This window comes from Mya arenaria, chromosome 11 (assembly GCF_026914265.1).
Source record: "Mya arenaria isolate MELC-2E11 chromosome 11, ASM2691426v1".
NCBI lineage: Eukaryota > Metazoa > Mollusca > Bivalvia > Myida > Myidae > Mya > Mya arenaria.
This window is the reverse complement of record NC_069132.1, coordinates 10718213-10742064: the sequence shown is the minus strand read 5'-3', so window position 1 is coordinate 10742064 and position 23852 is coordinate 10718213. Positions and strand designations below refer to the sequence as shown.

At 34.2% G+C, this 23852-nt stretch overlaps 1 protein-coding gene across 1 annotated transcript; it reads right to left on the bottom strand.

Annotated features, from left to right (window-relative positions):
* Positions 1–768: 768 nt before the first annotated feature.
* On the bottom strand, positions 769–23038 carry LOC128208313 (uncharacterized). Its single transcript, XM_052911870.1, has 33 exons — positions 22940–23038; positions 22516–22677; positions 22267–22400; positions 21872–22045; positions 20796–20963; positions 20100–20146; positions 18982–19098; positions 17269–17313; positions 16547–16645; positions 15688–15707; positions 15442–15560; positions 14854–15036; positions 14432–14475; positions 14145–14170; positions 13062–13162; positions 12730–12861; positions 12280–12335; positions 11838–11948; positions 11504–11617; positions 11053–11090; positions 10825–10928; positions 10359–10517; positions 9959–10002; positions 9442–9467; positions 8963–9081; positions 8530–8707; positions 7937–8010; positions 6724–6879; positions 5524–5685; positions 2833–2970; positions 2619–2668; positions 1453–1524; positions 769–914 (listed from the first exon to the last, which is right to left on the bottom strand). The coding sequence occupies exons 1-33, from the start codon at positions 23036–23038 to the stop codon at positions 769–771; spliced, it is 3417 nt and encodes a 1138-aa protein (XP_052767830.1).
* Between the last annotated feature and the right edge of the window lie 814 nt (positions 23039–23852).

Genomic DNA, 23852 nt, shown 5'->3' with positions numbered 1-23852 from the left:
GCGAGTTAATTATTTCTCCTTCAAATATCACCAGAAAACAGTTTTCACGCACCTTTCAAGAAATAATGCTTCACTCTTCTTAGAACTATTTAAAGACCGATCAGACCATTTACATACTCTGAATCACTGCGCGAATATCCATGACAACCACTAATTATTGCATATCCGTACGCAATTATTTTCAGTAACTAAAGCACAAAAGAGTTCCGGCAAAAAATACATTTTTACTTAATTTTGTTTAAATGAGGTGGGAGAAAAAGCATTTACCATAGCCAGCCGCTCGTGTAAGAAAGGTTCATCCCGACCCTCGCGCAGGGTGTTTTGCGGAAACTCGGTAAACCTCGTTTCCGCAAAACACCCTACGCTCGGGTCGGAATGAACCTATCTTACACTCTCGGCCATGGAAGATACTTATAATTTTGCCCTGCTTGAAATTCATATCATGCCGAAGGGCAAAGATAGAAAAGTACCCGTATGTTCAGTAAATTGAAATACATTTTTACAATATTTTGCAAAACATCCTACGCTCTTGTTGGGATACACCTATCTTACACTCTCTTCCATGGAAGATACTTATGCACGGAAGCACCCATTCTTTAAATTGCCTTCTTCTCCAACTTTTCGGACACCTCACTTCATACATTTTAAAGGAACATTACAACTGACCCATTTATATTTCGAATATTAATAAAATAATATTATTTTAAACTTAGAGTACACTGTGGTAGGACCATGCAATTCAATGTATCTGTGAAATGTAGTTCCTTTTTACTGTTGCACCTTACCATTTTGACAGTTTTTGCCCGTGTACCCGGTGTTCGAACAGTTACATATGTACATGCTGTTGTCATTAACACACTGGCCCCCGTGCTGACAAGGACTTCCGCCACCCACCTGGAAACACTCGTCCACATCTGTAAGTAAGAACATCGGTTGTGTGTACTTTATAATGATTTGTTTCCAATCAAACGGCTTAGTAGCCAAGAGGAAAACTGCAACATAAAGCTGAAAACAAGCTAGCCCCGGCACGGTACACTAGGTCGTTAATTGGAACTCGAATGAGCGAACAAAAAAGATTTCTCGGAATACAAGTGAACAATACTACTGTTTCCTAGATGCTTAATTTGATCCGCTTCAATTTGAAAATCGTGTGATAAAACCTCATGAAGTTATTTTAGCAATATTCAACCCAGTACAATATGTTATTAAGAAATAGCGGAACAAAAATCTAAACTAGTAGTGAAAATGTGATATTTCAACTGCAGTGAAAATAATAGCAGTGAAAATGACTTGGTATTTCACCAAAAGGAATATTAAAATGTCAAAAAAACTATTGTTTATGTGTTGGTTTTAGCTTACATACCCACTACAATGACACCAAATGTTGATATAAATAACTATAGCCCTGACCTAATTGACAATTTGTTCCGGTGTATCCTGGAGCGCAGTTACAAGCGAAGGAGGATTCCAGGTCCGTGCACGAGCCCCCGTTTTTGCAAGGGTTGCTCTCACACTCATTAACCTCTGTAAGCACATGAATATTAAGTCAAGCCACAGCCACAACTCGTGTGATTAAATGACAAGGGTCGAGTATCGTTGTCTTGGGGCAAGCGGTGCGATGTAAAGGTAGTAAACATGCGCACCTTCGAAGACAATACGAATATAACCTTCAAAGGTTATCAGTATTACAGTTAACACTCGTGTAACACTTGCTTTATTCCCATGTCAACACAAGTACTTACCGCACTGTCATTGCTGGACACGTTTATAATACAGAAGGGAGGGGAGTTTCAACGGAAATATTAGAAAAAAAACATGGTCATTATTAACGATACGGGCCATCATGGGTGTGGTGACTGCCATGGCAATAACTTAATATAATTCAAGTCTATCTAGTCCTTATTTTTGAAGTGCAAGCAACCACTAAAAACAAAATTTGGAACTCTTGGAAAGATTGAAACTTCGATTCACTAGCTCAAGTGCTGCATTTATAAATTAATGAAGGGAATTTTTTAGAAAAGATTGCTAGAAGACCGCTCATCTCAGTTCGTTATTTTGAGTATTATTTATTATTGAGTATTGTTATTAATTTGCTTTAAGAATATATTCATTGTGATGGAGTGCTTGCTTTCGATTGTTTTCGATACACTGAATAACTACATTTGTATAGTTTAAACCTATCGTCACTTTTCATATTATTTCACATAACCACACCTCGTACTCCTTATATAAATTTCTGCGTTTGTCAGTCGTCTTTTTTTACACATTTATCTTAATAGGCTAACATTTAAGATACGAATGCGGTTACCTATGGAACAGTTCTGTCCCGTTCTCCCAGGCGGACACTGACATCGTGCGGCCGTCTCGTCTGACAAACACGTTCCACCGTTCATACAATGAAGTTTTTGACACTTGCCGTATTCTAAATACGTATATGTAAAATCAGGTCTAAATTCAATTAAGGCGAACAACTCAAATATGTACCGTGTAATGCAATATGAATATTAAGTAAAAACGATTTGCAAGCATGAACACTTATACAAATAGGACCTTTTTGGATAGGATTACTTTATTGCCTTAACTGTGCACAAAAAAACTAGGATATCATTTTTATTTACCGTTAGTTATCTTTGTTTCTATCAGAAATGTTCTTTGTTCTCCCTTTGCCCTACAAAATAAAGCAAATCAAGTGTAACCAAAACGTTTAACGTCTGAGCTAAAAGATATAACACGATGTCATACACTGAATCTGAAAGGATTGTACAACATGTCCGGCTGAAAATGGAATCATAGACAACGTTCACAAAATGAATGTTAAAAACCAACACGTACCCGGCTGTAACACACAGCGGCATGACGGTTGAGGTAGACGTATGGTAGCTGATGTCCGTTACACATGCGTTGTCCACTAAGTTTGTTGTGAACACATGTGAGCCAGGCAATCCATTGCCACACTGTCGCACCTGGTCGCTGCAATGGCAAGAGAAAGTTTAAACACTTAGTAAAATATTTTTGTCCTTGCAAAAATTAAACTTCTTGAATTGGCTTAGAATCAAAAATATATCAAAGCACGTATAAACTGAATACATACTGGTGGAGCATGATATTACAGGCATAACTAGCGAACAAAATTAGAGTTAAAAGGTAATATTGCTTTGAATTATTCGCTATAACATACCATTTTCCATTGTTGCTTTCCGTTGAAACACTAAAATGACAGGACGAGTCCGTTTGACACAGAAAACTAGAGTTGGTCAAAGGCATTGAAGGAGAAAACGTTGAATGACTCTGCAAACAAAACTAGAGTTGGACAAAGGCATAGCAGAAGAAAAGATTGAATGTGTCTGCTAACAAAGCTGACAATCCTAAACAAAGTTGAAGGAGGATATAAATTACCCTTTTATGAAGATATGCCAAGTTTTATAACGTGTAAAATGTTTAATCTATCAACACTTAATATCTGAAATTTGCTATCACCATACATCTGAACATTTTTATCATATGAATATTGTAAATCTGACGGGGTCAAGATAAGTCACTCTTCTACTTACAATGTATGAATTGTTATTCATATGTAATATATTTGATGTAACTTACAGAGTTTACCGGTGTAGGTAACGTTGTCAACGTATCTGAAACGTGAACAAATCATAGTCTCTATATTTGCAAGAAAGCTTCCTTAATATGGCAATTCTTCTTTACTCATATCGTATTTATAATGTGCTATGTTCATATATAAAGTGAGACATTAAGTCAACCTTGAGCATTTATATAAGTACTGTACCTGGTGGCTGAATATCCACATGGAAGCAAATTTCGTCAACGTTTACCCTGGAATAGGTTCGAAGTTAATAGGTTAAGACATTTTAAGTTGATCTGTTGGGTTGTATCACTTCGTCGTGCTTGACCACTATTCTGAATGTTGATTTGCGCTTGCGAAATAGTAAACTGAGTGACTCAAACACATACCACATTTTAAATACTATGTCCCGATGCACACATGCTTAAATCATGAACTTTTTTAAACAAAAACTTGCATGCACTCAATAATTATAGAGATAAGTTTTGTTTGTTTCATTGTAAGATCGCAATACATTTTATCGAGTAAGCACCGATATCTTATTGTAGACTCATTGACGATTAAACATTTCGTGAAAATCGACATATGACTTTGTTTTATTCGTGTACCAATGTACATATAATATATTCTGAAAAGTTGTGCCTGGTCATACAACAAACAACACCAACTAAACAGGGATGCATTCTGTTGAGGTAAACCTATCAAGCTGCCTACCCTTCTTTAGTTCCGTTTGTTGTAGTTTGAAAACAACAGCGATGTGATCCCGCAGAAGAAGCGTTCACGGTTGTCATTAGCATGTGTTCGGAAGGATGGTTTAAGCTGCTTGTGCCTAGAGATCTGGCGCTGTTACCGAGAATTATCAGGTCACACTTTCCTGGCACGGGTCTTGTTTTGAAACATTAAGAATAACAAAATACATTTGAATTGAATATCATTTAATATAAAAGGATATAATAAAAATACACGTTATTAAGATGTAGTGCATGGACATGGATCGCTCAGTTCGCTATTTGTAATTATACTATCGAAATAAAATGGGGAAAAAATCAAGTTCAAATTGTAAATTAGTTGGCATATGATTGTAAAGTTATAATCACCGATATGTGTGTCTGTATGTATGGCATCTCATATTTCTTTTAAAGTATTATACCATGAATCCTAAAACATACCGTCATAGAACGTGAATAGATACATTAGCTTACGGTTTATTAGCAAATCCAATGTAGGGCACAGAAATTTTGCATGGGTTTCCAACCTGACAATTGGTTGTTTTAGGAAGGGCGCTAGATCCATCAAAATGAGGCGCGTCTGGTGTAGAAGCAGGATGATTTATAACACCCGGTAGATCTTTTGAAGTATTAGTAACTGTAAATTATAATTGTGTTTTAAAAGATAATCAGATAGCAAGAGGCGTGCTTACCGTTTATGAGTAGAGAAACATACAAACTACAAGCGATTCGAAAAATAATGTTCGATTCAGACGTTTATACCTTGTAAACAATCTGCTCCACTAAAGCCTTTTGCACAAACGCACTGACCGTTGTTGGAATCTAGGTCAGAAACACATTTGGAGCCTCCGTGACAGGTAATATTTTTGCAAGGACCCGATACTGCAAAAAAATAAACAAGTTTAATAACTTCACAATTTTGTCGAATGGTATACAGGAATAGGCACCTTATAAATGATACACAGTCACAAGTTACAGCAAATTAATTGAAAATGACAAACTCTTGCATACTATACCTTTATCAACGACATTGTTTTCTACTGTTATTGTGAAGCATCGTTCTTCTCCTCGCTTACTAAACACAGAGAGAATAAATCGTTTATCACAAATTAATAAAATCAAATTAAATATTACAAAACATAATATACGGTTTTATCGTTTCATGTTGAAAACCAAAAACAATGCATTAAACAAGGTGATCCACTATCTTTATACCCTGGGATGGCCACCGTGAGACACAGTTTAAAAGAGTCTCCAGTCGACATACTGGATGGTGCAATGTAAGTTATATCGCTGGTACATTCTCCAGTGACCTGTTCTGGCTCAAACACGTGAACCCCTTCCACCAGCTCAGGGCTGCTGTCTATGATGCTCGGGCTGAATGATGGCAAAAGTAGTACAGTTCATAAGACAAACCGGTTGAAAAAATAAAACTTAGTAAAAAAATTAAATCAGATCAACACATTTAAAAAAAACTGTACCAGAAATCACATTTATAGTCATATAAAAGAATGGTATTACCATGTATTCAAAAGATTTAACTTTGCGCCATCAGTAAAGTGAGCAGTGATATAGCAAGGGTTATTCCTATTGCAAGAAATTATCACGCCTGTTTCGTATGTTGGTGGTAGGAAGTATGGCTTCAGCTGTTTAAGTATAAAAGGTCTCTTGAATCTCATTTTGTACTAAACACATATATCATGGACAGCTAGTTAAGCACATTGTACAAAACTATAAAGGCTTGATTTTAAAAATTCATTTGAAATGTATTTGGTCGCACTGGCCAACTCAAGTAATTACATATGAATATGACTAAAATTACATGTTTTTAAAACATATACTGTTTTGCAAAATATTGGTTCAAAAAACCACGATAGTATGATAGACTCAGTATTACAATATTCACAGGTCTGGAAAGCGAAACATTATTTACACATCTAGGAAGACACAATACTTTGACATTTACCGTTCTGGGATGCCTCAATTTTGTGATACTCTCATGTCTTGGAAAACACAATATAATGATATTCACACCTGTAGGATGGCACAATATTGGGATATTTCCAAGTATAGGATAACAAGTATCTATATATGCTGTTTAATGTCTTACCGGGTCAACTGGAGCTGCGGATTCACCGTCTGTAAAACAAACACACAGACTTGCATATGTTTTAAATGCATTTTCGTTGTACCGATTTCGAAATGTGAAGCAATATTTGGCTATATCTAAATTGATTCTTTTAAAATTGGTAACATAAAACAGCTTTTAATAATACCTGAAATCTGGACTGTTGGGCATATCTCATCTTCCACATGTCTGAAATGAAACACAGATGTGGCACATAATGATGAAATCTTTATGGTAATGAGGAGGTGTATCTAAAGGATACATTTAAAGCGAAAAGTGTAACGTACCCTTGTTTGCTGGATTGAATGCAAAATCTATGTTCACCAGTTTCTGTTGCAATTAGTTTCGCGGTACCAGTCTTACAGTCAGAGGTGCCACTCATCTGTATATCTCCAACAATCAGATTCGGAGTCACGAAGCCAACATCAACCTCAACAGTCGACCTAAAGATAATTACAACATAACAAACAAAATTAAGCCAACATACCATATACCTTTCATATTTTCATGACTGTTATGTTAGTGCACAGTAATCAATTTATCTCAGAAAGAGATGTTATCTCTTTTTTTTATCTCGCCCTAACAAGCTCAATATCTTTTGTGAATTAAGGCGGTAAATTTATGTGGATGATATATGATGCGCCCGTTATTAACTATAGAGGACACAAACTAATTAGTTACAACGTATTCGCCATACTTGTATATTTCGAAGCATTTAGAGTATTCCCTTTTAAGATCACTTACGATGACAAGCTGCAAATATTGAAAGGGAAAAGGCAGAGTTCTCCTTGTTTGCACTGAATACCGGATGGAACTGCGTCAATGTCTCCACTGAACGTCTGTGGCGTTTTGAATTAAAGTTATTACTCAGTATGGTCAGTATCAAAAGTCAATATAGTCACAAATTTTCATACACAGTTACCTTGCATACACAATTTCGGTATCATGCATATATTCTTTGCCATTATCAATGGAAAGTGAATCTGAACAAAGGTAAGCAGCATTGTTAAATTTTACTTCTCACATGATTTAAAGTGTAACATAGGTTCGACAACGGTATATTATACGAATACGAACCGATTGTATGCCACCTCCAGTTGATGCTGGCGGAGCGCCTAAAGAAGGAATAAATCAATCGTTTGAAGCATTTAATGAAATTAATTAGGTGGTTATATGTTCAAAAAATGAGAGGAAGGGTTCCGAATACAACATTAGTCATGAAATGTAACATACCATTGGTCCAAATTGCTGAGAGACAAAGTCACATAGTTCAAATTATTCAGTAATCTGCTTAGGGTGCATTAGGAGTGGCAATTCACTACATTCGCCAAAGAAATTCTCGGACCTATAAGCCTCATTGAAATAAAAGTAATTACATTTAAATCATTTTTGTGTAAAGATACTTGTGTGATTTCGCAAGGCATAACCGTCAATTTTAGGTTGAATAAACGTACCTAGATCACATTTGGTTCCGGAAAACCCTTTCTTGCAGTAACATACGGGATCATTTGGATCATGACCGTCACAAAATGCTCCATGTTGACAAGGAAACGCATTGCAACCGCCAGTTGTTGCTAATATACGCAAATAGAAATGGTTTACAAAATTCATTCTTTACGTTTAACAAAAACGTTTCAAATAACGATACATAATGTATACAATATGTAATGTGTAATCTTTTGGCAATATCATTTACCTGATTTATCAGTAGTTGCAAGTACAGACACATTAAAACACCTATCTTCGCCGTGTATCTGTCCCCTATTAGAAACAAATGAAAAGATAATTAAAAAGTGAATATATATATATATATATATATATATATATATATATATATATATATATATATATATATATATATATATATATATTTGTATAGAATGTATTAATGCTAATTATCGGCAAAATTTAAACATAGATTTATCGATATCTAGTGTTGGTTTTGCAAAACAATATATGCATATCGTTGTAAGGTAGTTGTCGACTATGATGTAAATCAACTGATGCTCAGCAACACGAGCTGAAATTTCCAACACACTGGTTTCTAGTATTAAGTAGGAATCAAAGAGTAACGGTCATAATTATAAGTATACGAACACGGTCCTGGCAGTTGCCAGACAAATCAGCTTATTCCCTGTGTCCCCTGAGTCTGGTCTGAACGCCAGATCAACCGTACAGTTTCCGTTGGTGGACGACCCTTCTGTGCACGGGTCGCAGTCAGAGAATACATGGATATGTTCAATATCTGTTTTCTCAACCTTGACGTCGACACTGGAATAATTAACAGTAATTGTTATTAATGTATGATTTCTTTAAATTGACCAATACGTTTTTGATAATCACTGTTTCAAAAGTCAATATTACGGAAATATATAACCAGCAGTTATATGCAATTAAAACAATGTCGTTTATGAACGTCTAGGTTTGAGAATGCCATTATATTAACCTTGGCTTCCGGTTGAACATTGAATATTTGTTAATAAGATAACTTGTATATTCATATCATGTATTATGTGGCCAAGTTACCATGAAAGCTCGTGTCCGACTCCAGGCGTTACAGTATAAATGACATGACAGGAGGTTCCTTCCTTGCACTCCATCTTGGAGTCCGGTTGAAGGCTCGGAAAGATGAAGTGTGGCTTAGTCTAATATGAAATATTATTCATTTTAATGCACGTCAAAGATACAGTACAGAGGATAACGTGACGCAGATATTTAATTGTGCTCCAGATAGCTTTATTAATCTTAAGATAAAAGTTCTTACTTTATTGGGAAGATAAAGTTTCCACAAGATGGCAGAATATATTCAATATGCTATATGTTAAGGCTAAGAATGCTGTATAAATATTACGCAAAATGAAAAAAAACAACATTGAACAATGTATATCAATTTCATACCCCATAGACATTTAAGACAAATAGTGAACCCGTTCTGAAGTGTTTTTGGTTCAGCAGAACAATAGAACAAAATGTTATATAACGACTTAACAAAGACGAATACATACCGAGTCGCCGTAAACGTACGATACACCTTTAAACATAAAAGCGTATATTTAACTCGTATTAGTGGTAACACGTCCAGTAATCATTGGATAAATAACCTCTTGTATTGTGTTGATACTAGGAATTTCAAATATATAACCGAAACCGTTCAACCTACTGAACGATTATCCAGATGCTATTTTTTCAACATGAAGATCTACCAACTTGTGCAAGTTGATTACGATTCGATTTTTGATATTTGTTGAGAAGTAAAAACAAAACATAATCTATACTGTGTAAAAGTTCCGACTTGCGCGTATAATCTTTAAAAAAGGAAATGTAATAGACCAAATCTCACTGCTCCACAATCTATGAGTTTGACCATATTCAACGCAAAACAAATTGTTAAAGCTCTGATGATTGTTTGGCGTGAAAAGGAAATATCAGAATCCAAACAATTTGGCAAAATTAAAATATGGTGTAAAATTGAATAAATATTGGATGTCTTATAGAGTGCTTGAAAACAATGCCTTAACGTACCATCGATGACGTGGATCTTGATGCATACCTCGTCCTTGTTTATTCTTAAATGAAACAAATGCATTCAGGACATTTACCAGAAAACTTAACATGTTAATATAAACGATTGTTCTTATAAAGTGAAATGAATTTTACTTGCAGACTTATAATTAAATGATGATAATTATAATATGTTCGTCCACGTTGGCTATTGTCGTTCCAAGGCGGTAACTGAAACAATTATTGGCAGCGATATTGTAATGTTTATAAGCGTTATTCCTGTCTGTTGGCATGTGAACTTCAGTGTCTATCAATGTTTGTAACAAGACTGTAGATAAATGATGGATCTTAACTCCGTAATTTCCATTGCACCATTAGCCTTATCCATTTGTTGTAATGTATCATCATATTGATTACATACCTTTGTTTATTGAGCGTTTGGAGACACATAACAAAATTTCCAATCTCAACGGGAAGAAAAGAGACGGAGGACAAAAAGCTGCCAGAGGCGGGTAACTGCGTAATCTTAATTTCTGTATCTTCTAAAGGAGCGCTTACGTAGCCTTGTACAACTAAAGGTCTACAACATAAAGAACAAATGCTTAGAATGTCACACACACGCACGCGAACGCGCACGCGCGCGCACACACACACACACACACACACACATACATACACATATATATATATTGATAACTTTTGAGTACTTTTATTCCATCTTTATAGTACGTTTATAATGAAAATGTACATACACTAAAACGGCTTAACGTACGCGTCATATAGTACACGACACTGCATAGGCTTGCTGGCTTTAACAACAATATTAATATATATATTAATGTCTATAATAATATATTTATAATATAAAAAACGAAATTCATTCGAACCTTTCATTTTTTTGGAAAATACCGGCAAAGTTGACCGAAAATCCACACTTCCTATTCCTGTTACAGTTCACATCGGTAGGCATTGTGGAAGGTATAAAATTTGCCTTAAATTATAAACATAAATTAAATTGTAATTTATAGTAAGAAAACAATTTAGTTATAATTCCATTAAATTCCATAAAATACAAGATAGTAACAGTGTAGCAAATTGAATCATATGCATATTACCCCTGTTATAAACGCCATAGGGTTGCTTTGAATGTCGTCTGCAACAAAACCAAAATGAGATATATATTCCGTAACAATTGCCCGAAGCAAATGTCTTTATGCAAATATTTCTCCACAAAAAACAGCTGCCGTAGCAGGAACTGTGCCTCAAAACTTTAAAACTTATTTGCAGTTTTCACTTTCATGGTTGAATATTGTTCATAGATGGTGCATCAAATATTTTAGCTCCAATGATTATTTATTTGGAAAATAACGAAAGCACACTTCAAACACGAGCAACAATGAAACATGTTTCAATGTAAACTTCATGTGCCTTTTCCCCTTTAGCACAATTATCTTACTGATGGAATCGAGTAAACAAACAATAAATGCTTCCTTGTTGGAAAATGATGCGTAAATGACAAAATAATTGAAAATATATTGTTGTTTTTTTAAGAATAAAATGTCTTACTTGTTCTGCAGTCAAGTCCTGAAAACCCTGCCTTGCAAACACATGTAGCTGTGTTTGCGTCAATAAAACAAGCGCCATCATTTTGGCAATGGTTGTCACTGGTCCTACAGGGCCCTATAAAAAAGAAGAAAAACATGAAATAAGATCTGATAACTTACACGATATGCTGTCTATTGATGCAGCGTAAATATGTAACAATAATAGTATAATAGATTCAGATGACCTTTTGCATTAGTGAATGGCAATTCGGTTTAAAACAGCAACATCAACACCAAAATCAAGAATACAATAAAATGCAAAACAAACACACATATACATATACATGTAGTGTTACCTTTCTCACACTGGTGTCCCGTATATCCATCCATGCACCGGCACACAAACGTATCGGACGTATTGCGAAAACAATGTCCGTTGTTCTTACACGGTGTACTTTTGCAAGGATCTGAATTTGCACAAATAAGCAACATAATAACAAAACTAATTTTACAAAGCGACAACACAAAAGTCACTATTAAAATGAACATCAGTATTGGTAATTTTGATACTAGTATTTGCGTTCTCTACGTGTTTATACGCTTGTAATCACATTTTATAACACCTACACGTATTAACGTTTTGAAATACACATGTTAGTTTGAGACAGGTCACTGAATGTAAACAGAAAAAGTGGAATAATCTGTGAATCAAAACATTCGAGACAAACAAAATAACTGAATGTTAAATTATGTTCAATACTTATACAATTCAACTTTAACATACAGCACAAATTATACCTGCGGCATCTCTATACACATCGACGGTGAAACATATTTCTTGATAGTCGGAATTACTGCAATAGAAAAGTATGTCAGATTGCATATGTTTTTTTTTAACAAAATGGCGATTTGAACAGATAGCAATTTTCTTTGTACTATAGTTTGAAAGTATTTGTTTCATCCATATGTCTTGAAAACTTTAGATGTAGGATATTGCTGTCATAAGAAGGCTGGACATCGAGTGTGATATCTTGTAAATGTTTGACACATGCCTATCTGGAAAATATCAAACCCTGCAAATTGAATCATATAGTTGGAGAAATGCGATTGATTAAACAGAGCCAAAAGAGAACTTTCACGATAGAAGCAGTTTAATTTGTATTGGGATCATATCTTCTGAATTATGATGTTTGAATGTTTTGAGGTACAAAAGCGTGTAGTCCGGATGAAACAAAAGGTAATACTTACGCTGACATGAAGCAAATGTCGTGTTGCCCCTCTGTTGCAAACTCAAATCCAACCTCACTAACACAAGCACTTTGTCCGTATGGCTGAGGACTTTGTACTGTCACCTCGGACATAACAGAGCTCACTTGGTTGCTTATGAATAGGTAAATGAAAATACAGACACTTTGTAAATGGCATAATCATTAGATTCAAATATAAAAATGAATAAGCAAAAGAAATTCCATATTCACACAATCTCCTTAATATGTCTTATATAGTAAGTTATTATTATAAAATGCCGAATGAAATCGGAATATATGTTATGAAAAGTAAGTAGAATAAAAACTGCAAACCATGGAATGTCAAACGTTGTGTACAGAAGAAAGTTGCACATCGTATTTGGCATACAGCGAAACACACTGTGGGCTTGTGGTGTGGGGTTGATAAATCGTACCTTGAAAGTAATCAGGTAGAGTTTAGTTAAACTCACCATCACTTTATGTCCACTGTTCGAATAGGCTACCGTATCTTTATTTATATAGTATTTTATACTCACCCATGCATCTGTTTAAAAGGTTATTAAAAAGGACATGTACAAACAGTTTAGATTGTGAATACCATTTCTTTGTTTATGATTCCACGTACAAATCTTTATTTTAATCTTTAAATTTCACCGCACAATGAATACACTACATTGATATTTAAACTACCTTGTTTTTGTACAACAGCAACATAAAAACAATTAAAAAGAGTTGCCAAAATCCAAAATGTTTATACAATACCAAAACACAAAGTGTTTAAAAGGTCAGGTAAACTGTTTCTTATTGGAAATGATATCTTTAAATTGAGGTATTCTTTGCCTTCTACAATCACTTCGAATTGTTTTGTTCATGTATATTGTATAATTTGTTTCTTATTGTTTTTGTTTTTTAAGTATTTGACGTAAAGACAATTCAGAAGAATAATATTTATGTCAAATATAGATGTGATGTTCTTTTAAGATAACATTACCCCTATTTAACAGTGAACATGTTTGTTTGTTGAATCGAGGAATGATGTTTAATCAGCACTTATCGACAACGGTTTTAAATGTTAATTGTGATTTAATTAATCTGGTGTCTGATGGCAGAGATTGCTTCGCTGCGTGTCTGTTGTGCTTCATTTGACTCGCGTTAATTTAACCAAGATTTAATCAAGACCAAGGCACAGCGTTGAAGGCCGAACAAAGACACAACGAGAGAGTCTCATTAATCCAAGACGACCGACACAGCAAGCACATATCAAAATATCGTTACAAGTATAATTTGGAGTAGCCTTGGTACAGCTTCCGAAGACTTTGTAAAAACTCACTAAGAAAATAAGTCAGTATACAAGCAATCAATGCTTACAATTCCTTAAACATCAGCTGAATTGAAATTTGAAAAGGAAATACTTACAACAGCTGCTTTTGAGGTACCAGGTTCTGAAATGAAATGAATAGTTTGGAGTTAATTATTAAAATAGTTATAAGTCCAAACTTGTATTACAGACGTTAATCCATTCCAGCAGATGTAGCTGCATGTAATTTTATAACGCTTACTGTAATTGACAAAATATGCCAAACTTATAGCGGTATTAAAATATATTTCGATGTCTGTATAAATTAATTTTACAAACGTACGTCACTAGAGCTCGTGAACTATCTTTACATATGTGTGTACATATTTCACCAAACTCAACTAACCTGATAAAAAATCCAGCTCCATGCAAACACTGTCTGAATCGTTTCTGTCAATCAATTAAACCATAAGAAGGTATAAATCTCTCAAACAATATATTCTGCCTTTTTAATCAAATCTGTATATTGTAAGTGATAAACTGTTATTCAAAACTCATTTCCCAGTAGTTCAGAAAGGTAAACGACCATTACAACTGTTGCGTTTAATGCTGTATAGGGGCTTAGTGTTAATTGTCACTATATTTAATACGTAACGCCATGACAGAACTTAATAAATTGTATCTCTACATGATCAAAACGGAACAAATTTGACAAAAGTCAAGGAATGAGTTGACAGAAGAATTAAGAAAAAATGAGGTTAAAATTTCTGAGCAAAACAAATAATAAAGATACACGCACTATAAACAATTTGTAAGTATTGATTTTACCCGATGTTAGCATCTACGCAGATATACTGTTCAGATCTTTCATTCATATTCAATGTCCCTTTCACCGATATTAAACTTGCAAACACATGATCCAGTCCTTCAATTGTCAACGTTGTGTTTACTGGAGAAAATGTAGAATTGCTCAGTGCAGGTGAACTAGATACTGTGAGCGTTGGTTGTTGTCTACAATAGAACACCGATGCTGAATTATTCTGCCTTATATATCTTACAGGGCACAAAAAAACATAGGTTAAAGAAGCACAAAGTTGTATTGATCCCCGAAGGACACGCATTTACGGTCGCCAGTAAGTGCTTAAACCTGTCGCGGTAAAATATACATTTTGAAAGTGAGGTCGGAAACACACAATACACCTCAATAGTATGCTAACAGTTGTCTCGCTGTAATGGAGACTGTTATGAAATCAACTACATCGTTAAACCAGTGCAACTGCAACAATTACACCTCGATGATCAACTTGTAAAAAGCTAGCCACGTACTGTTGTTTATATAGTATTTATGCAACCAAAACTGTGCAAATATTTAAGGTAAGTGTAGACTGTGTGAAAGAAAATCAAATCAAAACATACCCGGTCTTTGTTTGGATGAACACCTGTAATTCGCAATTTTGAATTTCCTTCATATGCAAATAGCAAACGAGCTTACCTCCATTCTTAAGGGTTGGGTCAATAAACTTTATATTAGCAGCCTGAAAAAAGTGGTCTTGGTAAAATCATCATTCAAGATTCATGGTAAGGCGACTTTTACTTTGCAAACATATCAGTTTTTTTTAACCAAATCCAAAGGTCATACACACTATTAAAGTAGCTACTTACATTGGAAAGCACTCCAGATCCTGCAAATATAACATAGTTCATTAATGACACTTTTTATAATTCATATGGTATTCCGTTATAAACTGCTTAAGCCATTATGCCATTTTTGCACAAAATATACAATAAAATCCACTGTTTTTTTAGGTTTTAAGGCTAGCTCACTTTATTAGAATTTATTATGTTGAACAGAAAATCAAATAAGGCTTTTAAACATTTTCCCAAACAAGCTGATAACTGCCGACTGATAGTCTAAATGTTCTGAAGTATGTTTCACTCATCTACAACCAAGAACTAGATGAAATATTGACAAATACTACGTCAAATAGGAAACAATTTACTATGAAACCTGTTTCAGTATATGTCCCCAGTGGGACAAACAAAAACGTATTTGACTACAGACCCATGGGAACCGAGTTTGAATCCTGCTACCCATAATATTTCATCACAAAAATGCAAACACGGGATTTAACACATAGTTAACTAAACATTAAGGTTTTTCAAATTGAAACGTTGGTAAAATAAATAGTTATTTACCTGTACTTACAGTAAAAAAAAAATCCTTGACATAAGTATATGTCCTAGTATTCATAATTGTAATTATTTTGTATTGTCCTAGCTTTTAGATAATACAAAATACCTCCCATATGGGCCCATTTTAAACCAGTGAAAATGGAAAGTTTCCTTATTTTTTCACTTTATCTGTATTTGTACAGGTTTCCGTTTAGTCTTTACTGGTCTTATACTAACTGTGTTTTCATTTACGTGTGACTTACAACTCCTATTGTGATGTTCAGACGTTGAACTCTTGTGATATTAATCAAACAAAGAAAGCGTATTTAGCATTTAGCAGAATACTCACGTGAGGTACAATTTGGTCCTGCAAATCCTAGGCTGCATTGACAGTGGGAATTAACGCAGATTCCATGTGAACCACAAGTTGGGCTACAAGCGGGTGCAGCTGCAGAAATACAAAATACCACTTCAGTAAATGTTCTCATCCATCTCAATAAAATAACATAATTTAAAAAATGCTTTTTATTTCAATCTAATAAATTCCATATAAAACCAGAATTGTCATTTAAGATGAACACATTACGGCAGTTATACATTAAGGCAAAATTATAAAAAGAATCCTAGCTGAATTATTTTTATTTCCAAGATTGTTAATCCAAATGGAATTGATTCTGTACATGTAGTGTGTAATATAATAGCAAAACAAAGAAACCAAACATTGTGGACATTCTGCTTCAAGGGCCATAGTTATAAAGCCCAGCGAAACTTTCCTTTTTTAAGATTTAAAATTGGTGTTTTTCAGTTTTCTCAAAATTCATCTTAGAAAAAAAGGAATTTTTTCTCTAACTTAAACGTTAAGATTCTTTATGAATACGGCTCATAATTAATATGTTTGGAACACTGTATTTTAACATAATGTCCGCTAAGCGAAATTCCACGAGTTACAATATTAATGAACATTTTGTTTACTCAAGGCTTTGTTGTTTTCTTGTATATATTTGTTTGACGAGCTGCTTTGTTGCATGAATCGAAATAAACTTCTGTTCTGTTTTATTCTGACAATCTTACCGTTTGTGCAGTCTCGATCCCCTTGCGGGTTGGTTGGACAATTGTCTATAAATAGAAAAGAGATAAAGCGTGTGTTTGTTAATTTGAGTTCATCAAAGTCTGCCAGCGCCTATTGGCTGTATTATGGTTTGACTGCACCGTGACGACATTTCGACATTAATTTGGTTAAATGTCAAATGCGACGTCAAACATGAAGTCTTGAAGACAGAAAGTGAAATACAAGATATCCGGATGCAATACCGAAGACAGCTCTTGGTTCTCAAACGTTCTCGGTGTAAACCACCAATACACAGAATAATATATTCCTTGGTTTTAGTAGTACTGAGTACACCATCTTCCCAGTACTGCCCTTTTAATATCGAGCACTTGGCATGAAAGCTACTCGTATCATATTTTAACGTCTTTCGTTTTGACTCAGCTAGGGTTCAAACCCGGTACCTTTTGCACCAAAAGCGAACACTCTACCATAAGGCTATCGGGGCGATAAGAGACAATGCGCTAAAATGAGCAGCAGTTATCAACGAATTCATTATCAGTTTCTAGAGTTCATTTTCTCCATAATATGAGGAGCATATAACTGATTTTTGTGCTTGATATATCTACATTTACAAATATCGAAATGATTTTATGGCAATACCAATATATTTTATGATAAATAGGTGACAGGCCAATTAAAGATGCAAATCAATCAAATCAATCTAAATATTAACCACACAATCCAATAATCACCTGGTTTATATCCAGCACATTTTTTAAATCAAATGTATACAAAAAATCTTACTGTGGCTAAAGATAAAATTTTATGTTTAAAACCTACACCATTATCAGGGTGTGTATACCACGCGATAAATTAAGTCATATATGCTACGTCGAAAGGCAACATTTTGCTTAAAATGAAAACTTAAAATAACTTTTCTTTTGTACACCATTTTAAATAAACAAAAGGCAGTCTATGCCGCTTAAAGAGCCCCTTCTTCGTTTTATCGCCGAAGTTTGATAAGGTGATAAGTTTCATCAAACACTTTGACAAACCTGTTTTCAAAATGATGTTTTGACAGTGCTCCATCAGAAGGCCGTATTGTGAAAAGGTTTGTCGAAGTGTTTTAATAAATTAAACTCTCAATCAAACTCTGGTATAAGACCGAAGGCGGGGCTCCGTAAGCGACATAGACTGCGCTAAATTTTATTTAAAATGGTGACGAAATAGTTAAGTTATCTTTGTTTAAAGTCTTTATCCGAAGCAAATATTCCCTTTCGACGTAGCATTTATGACGCAATTTATCACCTGGTATACACACACTGATAATGGGTTAGTTTCGATATTCCCGGTTATTTGAACAGAAAAAGCTTAATTAAATTAAACTGGACTTGATCAATTTTGATATAAATACATAAATATGTAATACATGCATCAAGTACAGAACTGTCATGAATTCTAGATGTATATCGATGCTTATTAACAGTTTTTCAGTTCACTCAAAACATTTTTATGGAAGTCGTCAGTCAATTTATCGGGATGGTTTGGACAAGGTCCTTTCTCATGACTAGAATTATAGCTTCCAAGCTACATAAAAGGGAAGTAGGTTTTCCTAAAGCACACTGTGATATATTCTGATAAAATTAATCTCAGCTTTCAAGAGACTATTTCTATGTTAACGACGCGTTATTAATTCAGTTCTTTATCTGCTAGCTGAGTTATATGAAGGTATTTACCATGTTCGCAAAAGTCTCCGTAATATCGACTAAAGCACTTGCAGGTGTATGTTCGCACCCCGTCTATGCAAAGACCATGGTCATTGCACGGTTTGTCCATTGGGCAATTATCAATGCCTGAAACAGCAAATTATAACAATGCAATGGGAACGTTATAAACATCCAATGAGGCTAAACACCAATTATAATATCTTTTTATGAAACAATGTTTCTTACATTATTATAAACACAAAGCTAGTGAAAATATTGCGGTAGCCGCCTTGAAACAATTTAAGTGCTAACTGTAGAGTGGTGATTATATACCAATTAAATATAAGCAGTAAAATAAAAACTTATTATTTGTCTTAAATTGCAGATAATTTCTATTCTAAACAGTATTTCTTCTTTCCCATACGAGTTTCACAGCTCTTTCCAGTGAAGTCATTATTGGAGCTCTGGTCGTCCGAGCAAAAACAGAGGTAAGGTTTCGTGGTTGAGAAACAAGACCCATGATTCGCACACGGATTGGGATTGCACAGGTCAGGTGCTAAGGAATGTTGGAAACAAAAAGAACTTAAAATGTGTTGCCTCATATACACAATTCTACTAATACTTAAATTTATTATTATTTTCGAACTAAATGTGTGTTTAATTTCGTTTCCAAAGAAAGAAAATCACAGAATCATAAGTGAAATTTCATGGTCTTAATTGAACGTTAAGGGATCTGAAATATGTCTCATACGGACGTAAATGTTGTAACAGAAGTTTACCTAATTGACAATTGATGCCCTCATATCCGTCCACACATTCACATTTAAAGGTACCAGCTTCCTTGTCAGATTTGCATATCCCGGAATATAAACATGGTGTCTCCAAACAAGGATCTACCGAAACATTGATACATTTTTACAATATCAAGAAATACACGCATGATAACACATATTATACCATTAACAGAGTAAATAAGATTTATATAAAAAAACAACAACAAAAAACAAGTGATCGAATGTGTTTTAACGCAAAAAGAAATAATTCAGCTATATTCCACTACAGAGTAACACAATCAAGACAAAATGTTTTGCATTGTATTTGAAATAAGGAAATTATTTTGAAATATATTTTGCGTCAGACGGCAATACCTGGGGGTATAATCTTGGTAGTAAAACACAACTCGTCACTTAAAAGGCTGAAAATGTAAAATGAGTTAATATAATAACCAATGAAAATAAGTATCAAAATAATCATGAACTTGTAAAACGGTTGGAACTATGCAATGAAAATGCGTACATATGCCCAAAACACACGTACCTACAAAATGCCATTGGAATATATCTATTGAATATATTTTGATGTTCCCTTAGCAAGATTTGTCTGCTTTAAAGGCGCACAATATAGGTTGAGGTAAAACAAACGTTTAATTTAATGCATTTTAATGTTTAACTACTTTGTGGTTAATAATAAAAACATTTTCTTAAACGATTTAGATACAGATTAAACAATATAAACCTTTTATTGATGTTATTTATTAAACAATTGCTACGAAGACACAAAATATCGTTAATACTTTTTTTATCTGTACCTTTATCATTTTTGTTTTGGTTTGGATCAATCAAGTCAAATGAGTCAAGTAAGACAATTTATCAAAATTAACAAAAAATGCATAAAGGTATAGTGTGCACCAAGTACATGCCTATGCTAATCAGAGAAATGTAATCAGCGGACTAAGACATATCATACCATCATTTAACGACTTTATCGACTTTACTACAGATGTATGTTGTTTTGCCTATAATATAAATGTCAAACAAGATAACTACATTTTCGAGAAATCATACTTGTTTACGTCTTCCGCCTGTAAACAGATCTGAACTTCGTCGTTTTTCGGATGCTGGAATGACAGGTCAGCTTTATAAAATACTTCTCCGTTAACGGTGACTTTGGACACTAATCCAATGCTCGCCGTACGGACATAAGCATCCCGAACGTGTATCTGACTGACAATGCTAAAACGAAAAGAGTTTATATGTACAACAAATGATTCGCTGAATAAAAACATAAACCATTTAACTAAAAGGTGAAACGAACATTAAACTATAATTATGTCTTTTTATCATCTATTATCTTATGCGTTTCAAACCTGCTGGACTTGACGTATATGGGTATGACGCATGTCGTGTCCGTTGGGCATTTCACAAACTCCGATGTCGAGGGCACATGGACGAAATAGGGCTTGTTCTATGAGTATATTAACATTAACAAATATCACTAAAATGCATTTAAACGTACACAAAATTGTTACATAAATACATTATTACTACAAAGAATGCAGAGTTTGTTTAATCAATTACAATGCTAACTTACTGAACTGGGTGTAGATTGATTAAATCTTTCTTCTGAAGTAAACAAAAATATTTAATCATTCACAATTAAAAATAGACCATTTTTCACATGCTAATTGTCTATAAGAATATATAAACTAAGGTCGTACAAGTTTACGATACAATTGGGTTATTCACGGTTTACAAAGTAGGCAATGCTGTGGTATTATTGTAATGTTATACATTGAAAAGAAAAATGCTGTACTATATAAAGAGTGCCATAGGAGTCAATATCATATAACGTATGAATCTTTAATTTGAAAAGTACGTTCAACATATACACACCTTTAACATTCAAAACGAAACATCGACGTTCTTCAGAATCGACCCTGAATTGTAAAACGTTTCGTTTAATGCCTATCTAGCTATACCCGTTATAGGTGATGTTTAGAGTATTACCTTTACGAATAATATTCGATGAAATGAAATTACGCCAACTAATCAATAACATCAGGCACTGTCATTTTAATTAATTGTTTTCTGTCTACACGGATTTTATTTTGGCGTGCCATGAAGCTGATTATGTTTCATACCCGGTAAGGTCGGTTGCTGTGATGCACGCCAAATGAGGTCCAATATCAGAGTCACTTGGGGCCCACTTTAACTCAGCAAATTTAACGTTTTCTCGGCCATCGGGGTCGTTTTTAACTGGCGAAATTTCATACGTCTCCTTGTCGATCCCCATAACCGCAAACGAGTCTATTGTTCTGAAAATATTCAAACGCTTTTATATCTAGGAAAATAGTATTTGTTTAACGATCAAATCGCATTGCCTCTGCAACTATATGAACACTACAAGTCATCTCTAGTTGTTTTTTTAAGTTTGATGATTTACTTATTTAAATTTAATGTTACATACGTGCTATTTATTTCGTTACAAATGCTAGTGTCTTGTTTTAAGTCCTATATTTGTGTTGTGTGTACATACGTATTTTCGGAAGTCTTTGCAAACACCGTGATTTTCCAGGAAACTCCAATGTAAAGATAAAATTCTTGTTTTGCTGGAGGAGTTGGATAAATGAACTCAGGAACATCTAAAACGTCCTTTACGTTTACGGCGAACTAGAAAAGAAAAAAATGTTTATTACACTATAACACAATATGACACAATATTCCAGCAAACATGTTTTGATCACCTTAATTTTATGCTTGTTCATGTACATTGTTACAATTTTACCTGCAAAGACGTTTCACTAAACGCAAACAAAGCTGTCTGGTAGACGCCGTTGCCAAATAATACATCAGTTCGTGGGAAGTCTCTTACAGTTACCAGAACAGCTATCCAGTCTTCGTTCTTGTAGCCATACTTGCTGAGGGCTGCTATTTCAACGGAGCAATCCTGACAATAGACGTTTTATTATCTGAAATAGTACTTTCACAAAACGAATATAGGCTGAAAGTCCCAAATGTCACTCCATGTATTTATTTATTAAGATTTTCGGATATTGACTTTAACTAAATTCTGCAAAGTGAAGAAACATAATCGAGGAGGATTATTTATGTATATATCTTTATCTCTAACAAAAATCAATACCTTCAGCACATTCATAGTTTCCAAGACAGTTAATTGACAAATACACAATTTGATTTTAAAAGCTTACCTCAAGAACGCTTATACCCGGGACAGCTATGTTATGGAATTCGCCGGCCGCAATGTTTATGGTTTGAAAGCATCGTACAAAGTCGCCATCCTTATCCATATATGGAATATCTATCTTTGTAGTGGTATCAAGTTTTATTCTTAAAGGAAAGAGGAGGAAAAAAACGAAGTAATGAAGTTTATTATGTTGTCAATCTTGTAATAAAACAGTTAGGAGCTATACCTTATAATGTACCACTTATAATTGGATATATTTTAATAAGGTACAACTGCGCAAGCGTTTCTAAAAATTATATATAAAAATAATCCTAAATAAATAAACACAATCTGACACCGGAATATACAGTTAAACAGTGAGAGATTACGAAAACAATAGAGATAAATAAAAATGCAATGCCAATGTTAATAAACATAAAGCTAGATTGCAGTCTTAGTTACATAGCACATTTTGCGTCAGGATGCTGGTTCTAATACCATGTCTAATTCAGCTTTACAATGACATTACCCATCGGTAAAGGTGTATTTCTTCTTAAAGAGTGCCAGTTACTCTCCAAGTTAAGCACACAATGTTTGAAATTGATAAAGACTTGACAAAGTTATGGCCGTTCGTACAGGGTGCCGTAGGTATACATAGTGGAATTTGAGAGGCCATTCGGCTCCCTTAAAACATATTAAGAATACTTATATTAAAAACAACATACTTATTGAGGTTTAGTTTAAGTTACAATTCATATTCACACAACCTGCCCAAGTGCCTAGAAATATGATTAAATAGCTGTCTTGTCCCTCGGGTATTAGAAATCGCCTTACATTGACGTAAAAATAAATAATTGTAAAATGTTTTTTTAGGACTGACAAATAAAGCCACAAACCTTTCCATTGTCAACACGCTTGTAGAGCATTGCCATCAAGCC

Excerpts from the sequence above, each read along its gene's own strand:
- LOC128208313 (XM_052911870.1), bottom strand. The coding sequence starts at position 23,038 with ATGGATAAGGATGGCGACTTTGTACGATGCTTTCAAACCATAAACATT. Across the intron at positions 10,518-10,824 it reads ATTTTCCAAAAAAATGAAAG|ACCTTTAGTTGTACAAGGCT; the intron begins GTTCGAATGAAT and ends TTTATGTTGTAG. Across the intron at positions 5,686-6,723 it reads ATTCAATCCAGCAAACAAGG|CCCGAGCATCATAGACAGCA; the intron begins GTACGTTACACT and ends GCCATCATTCAG.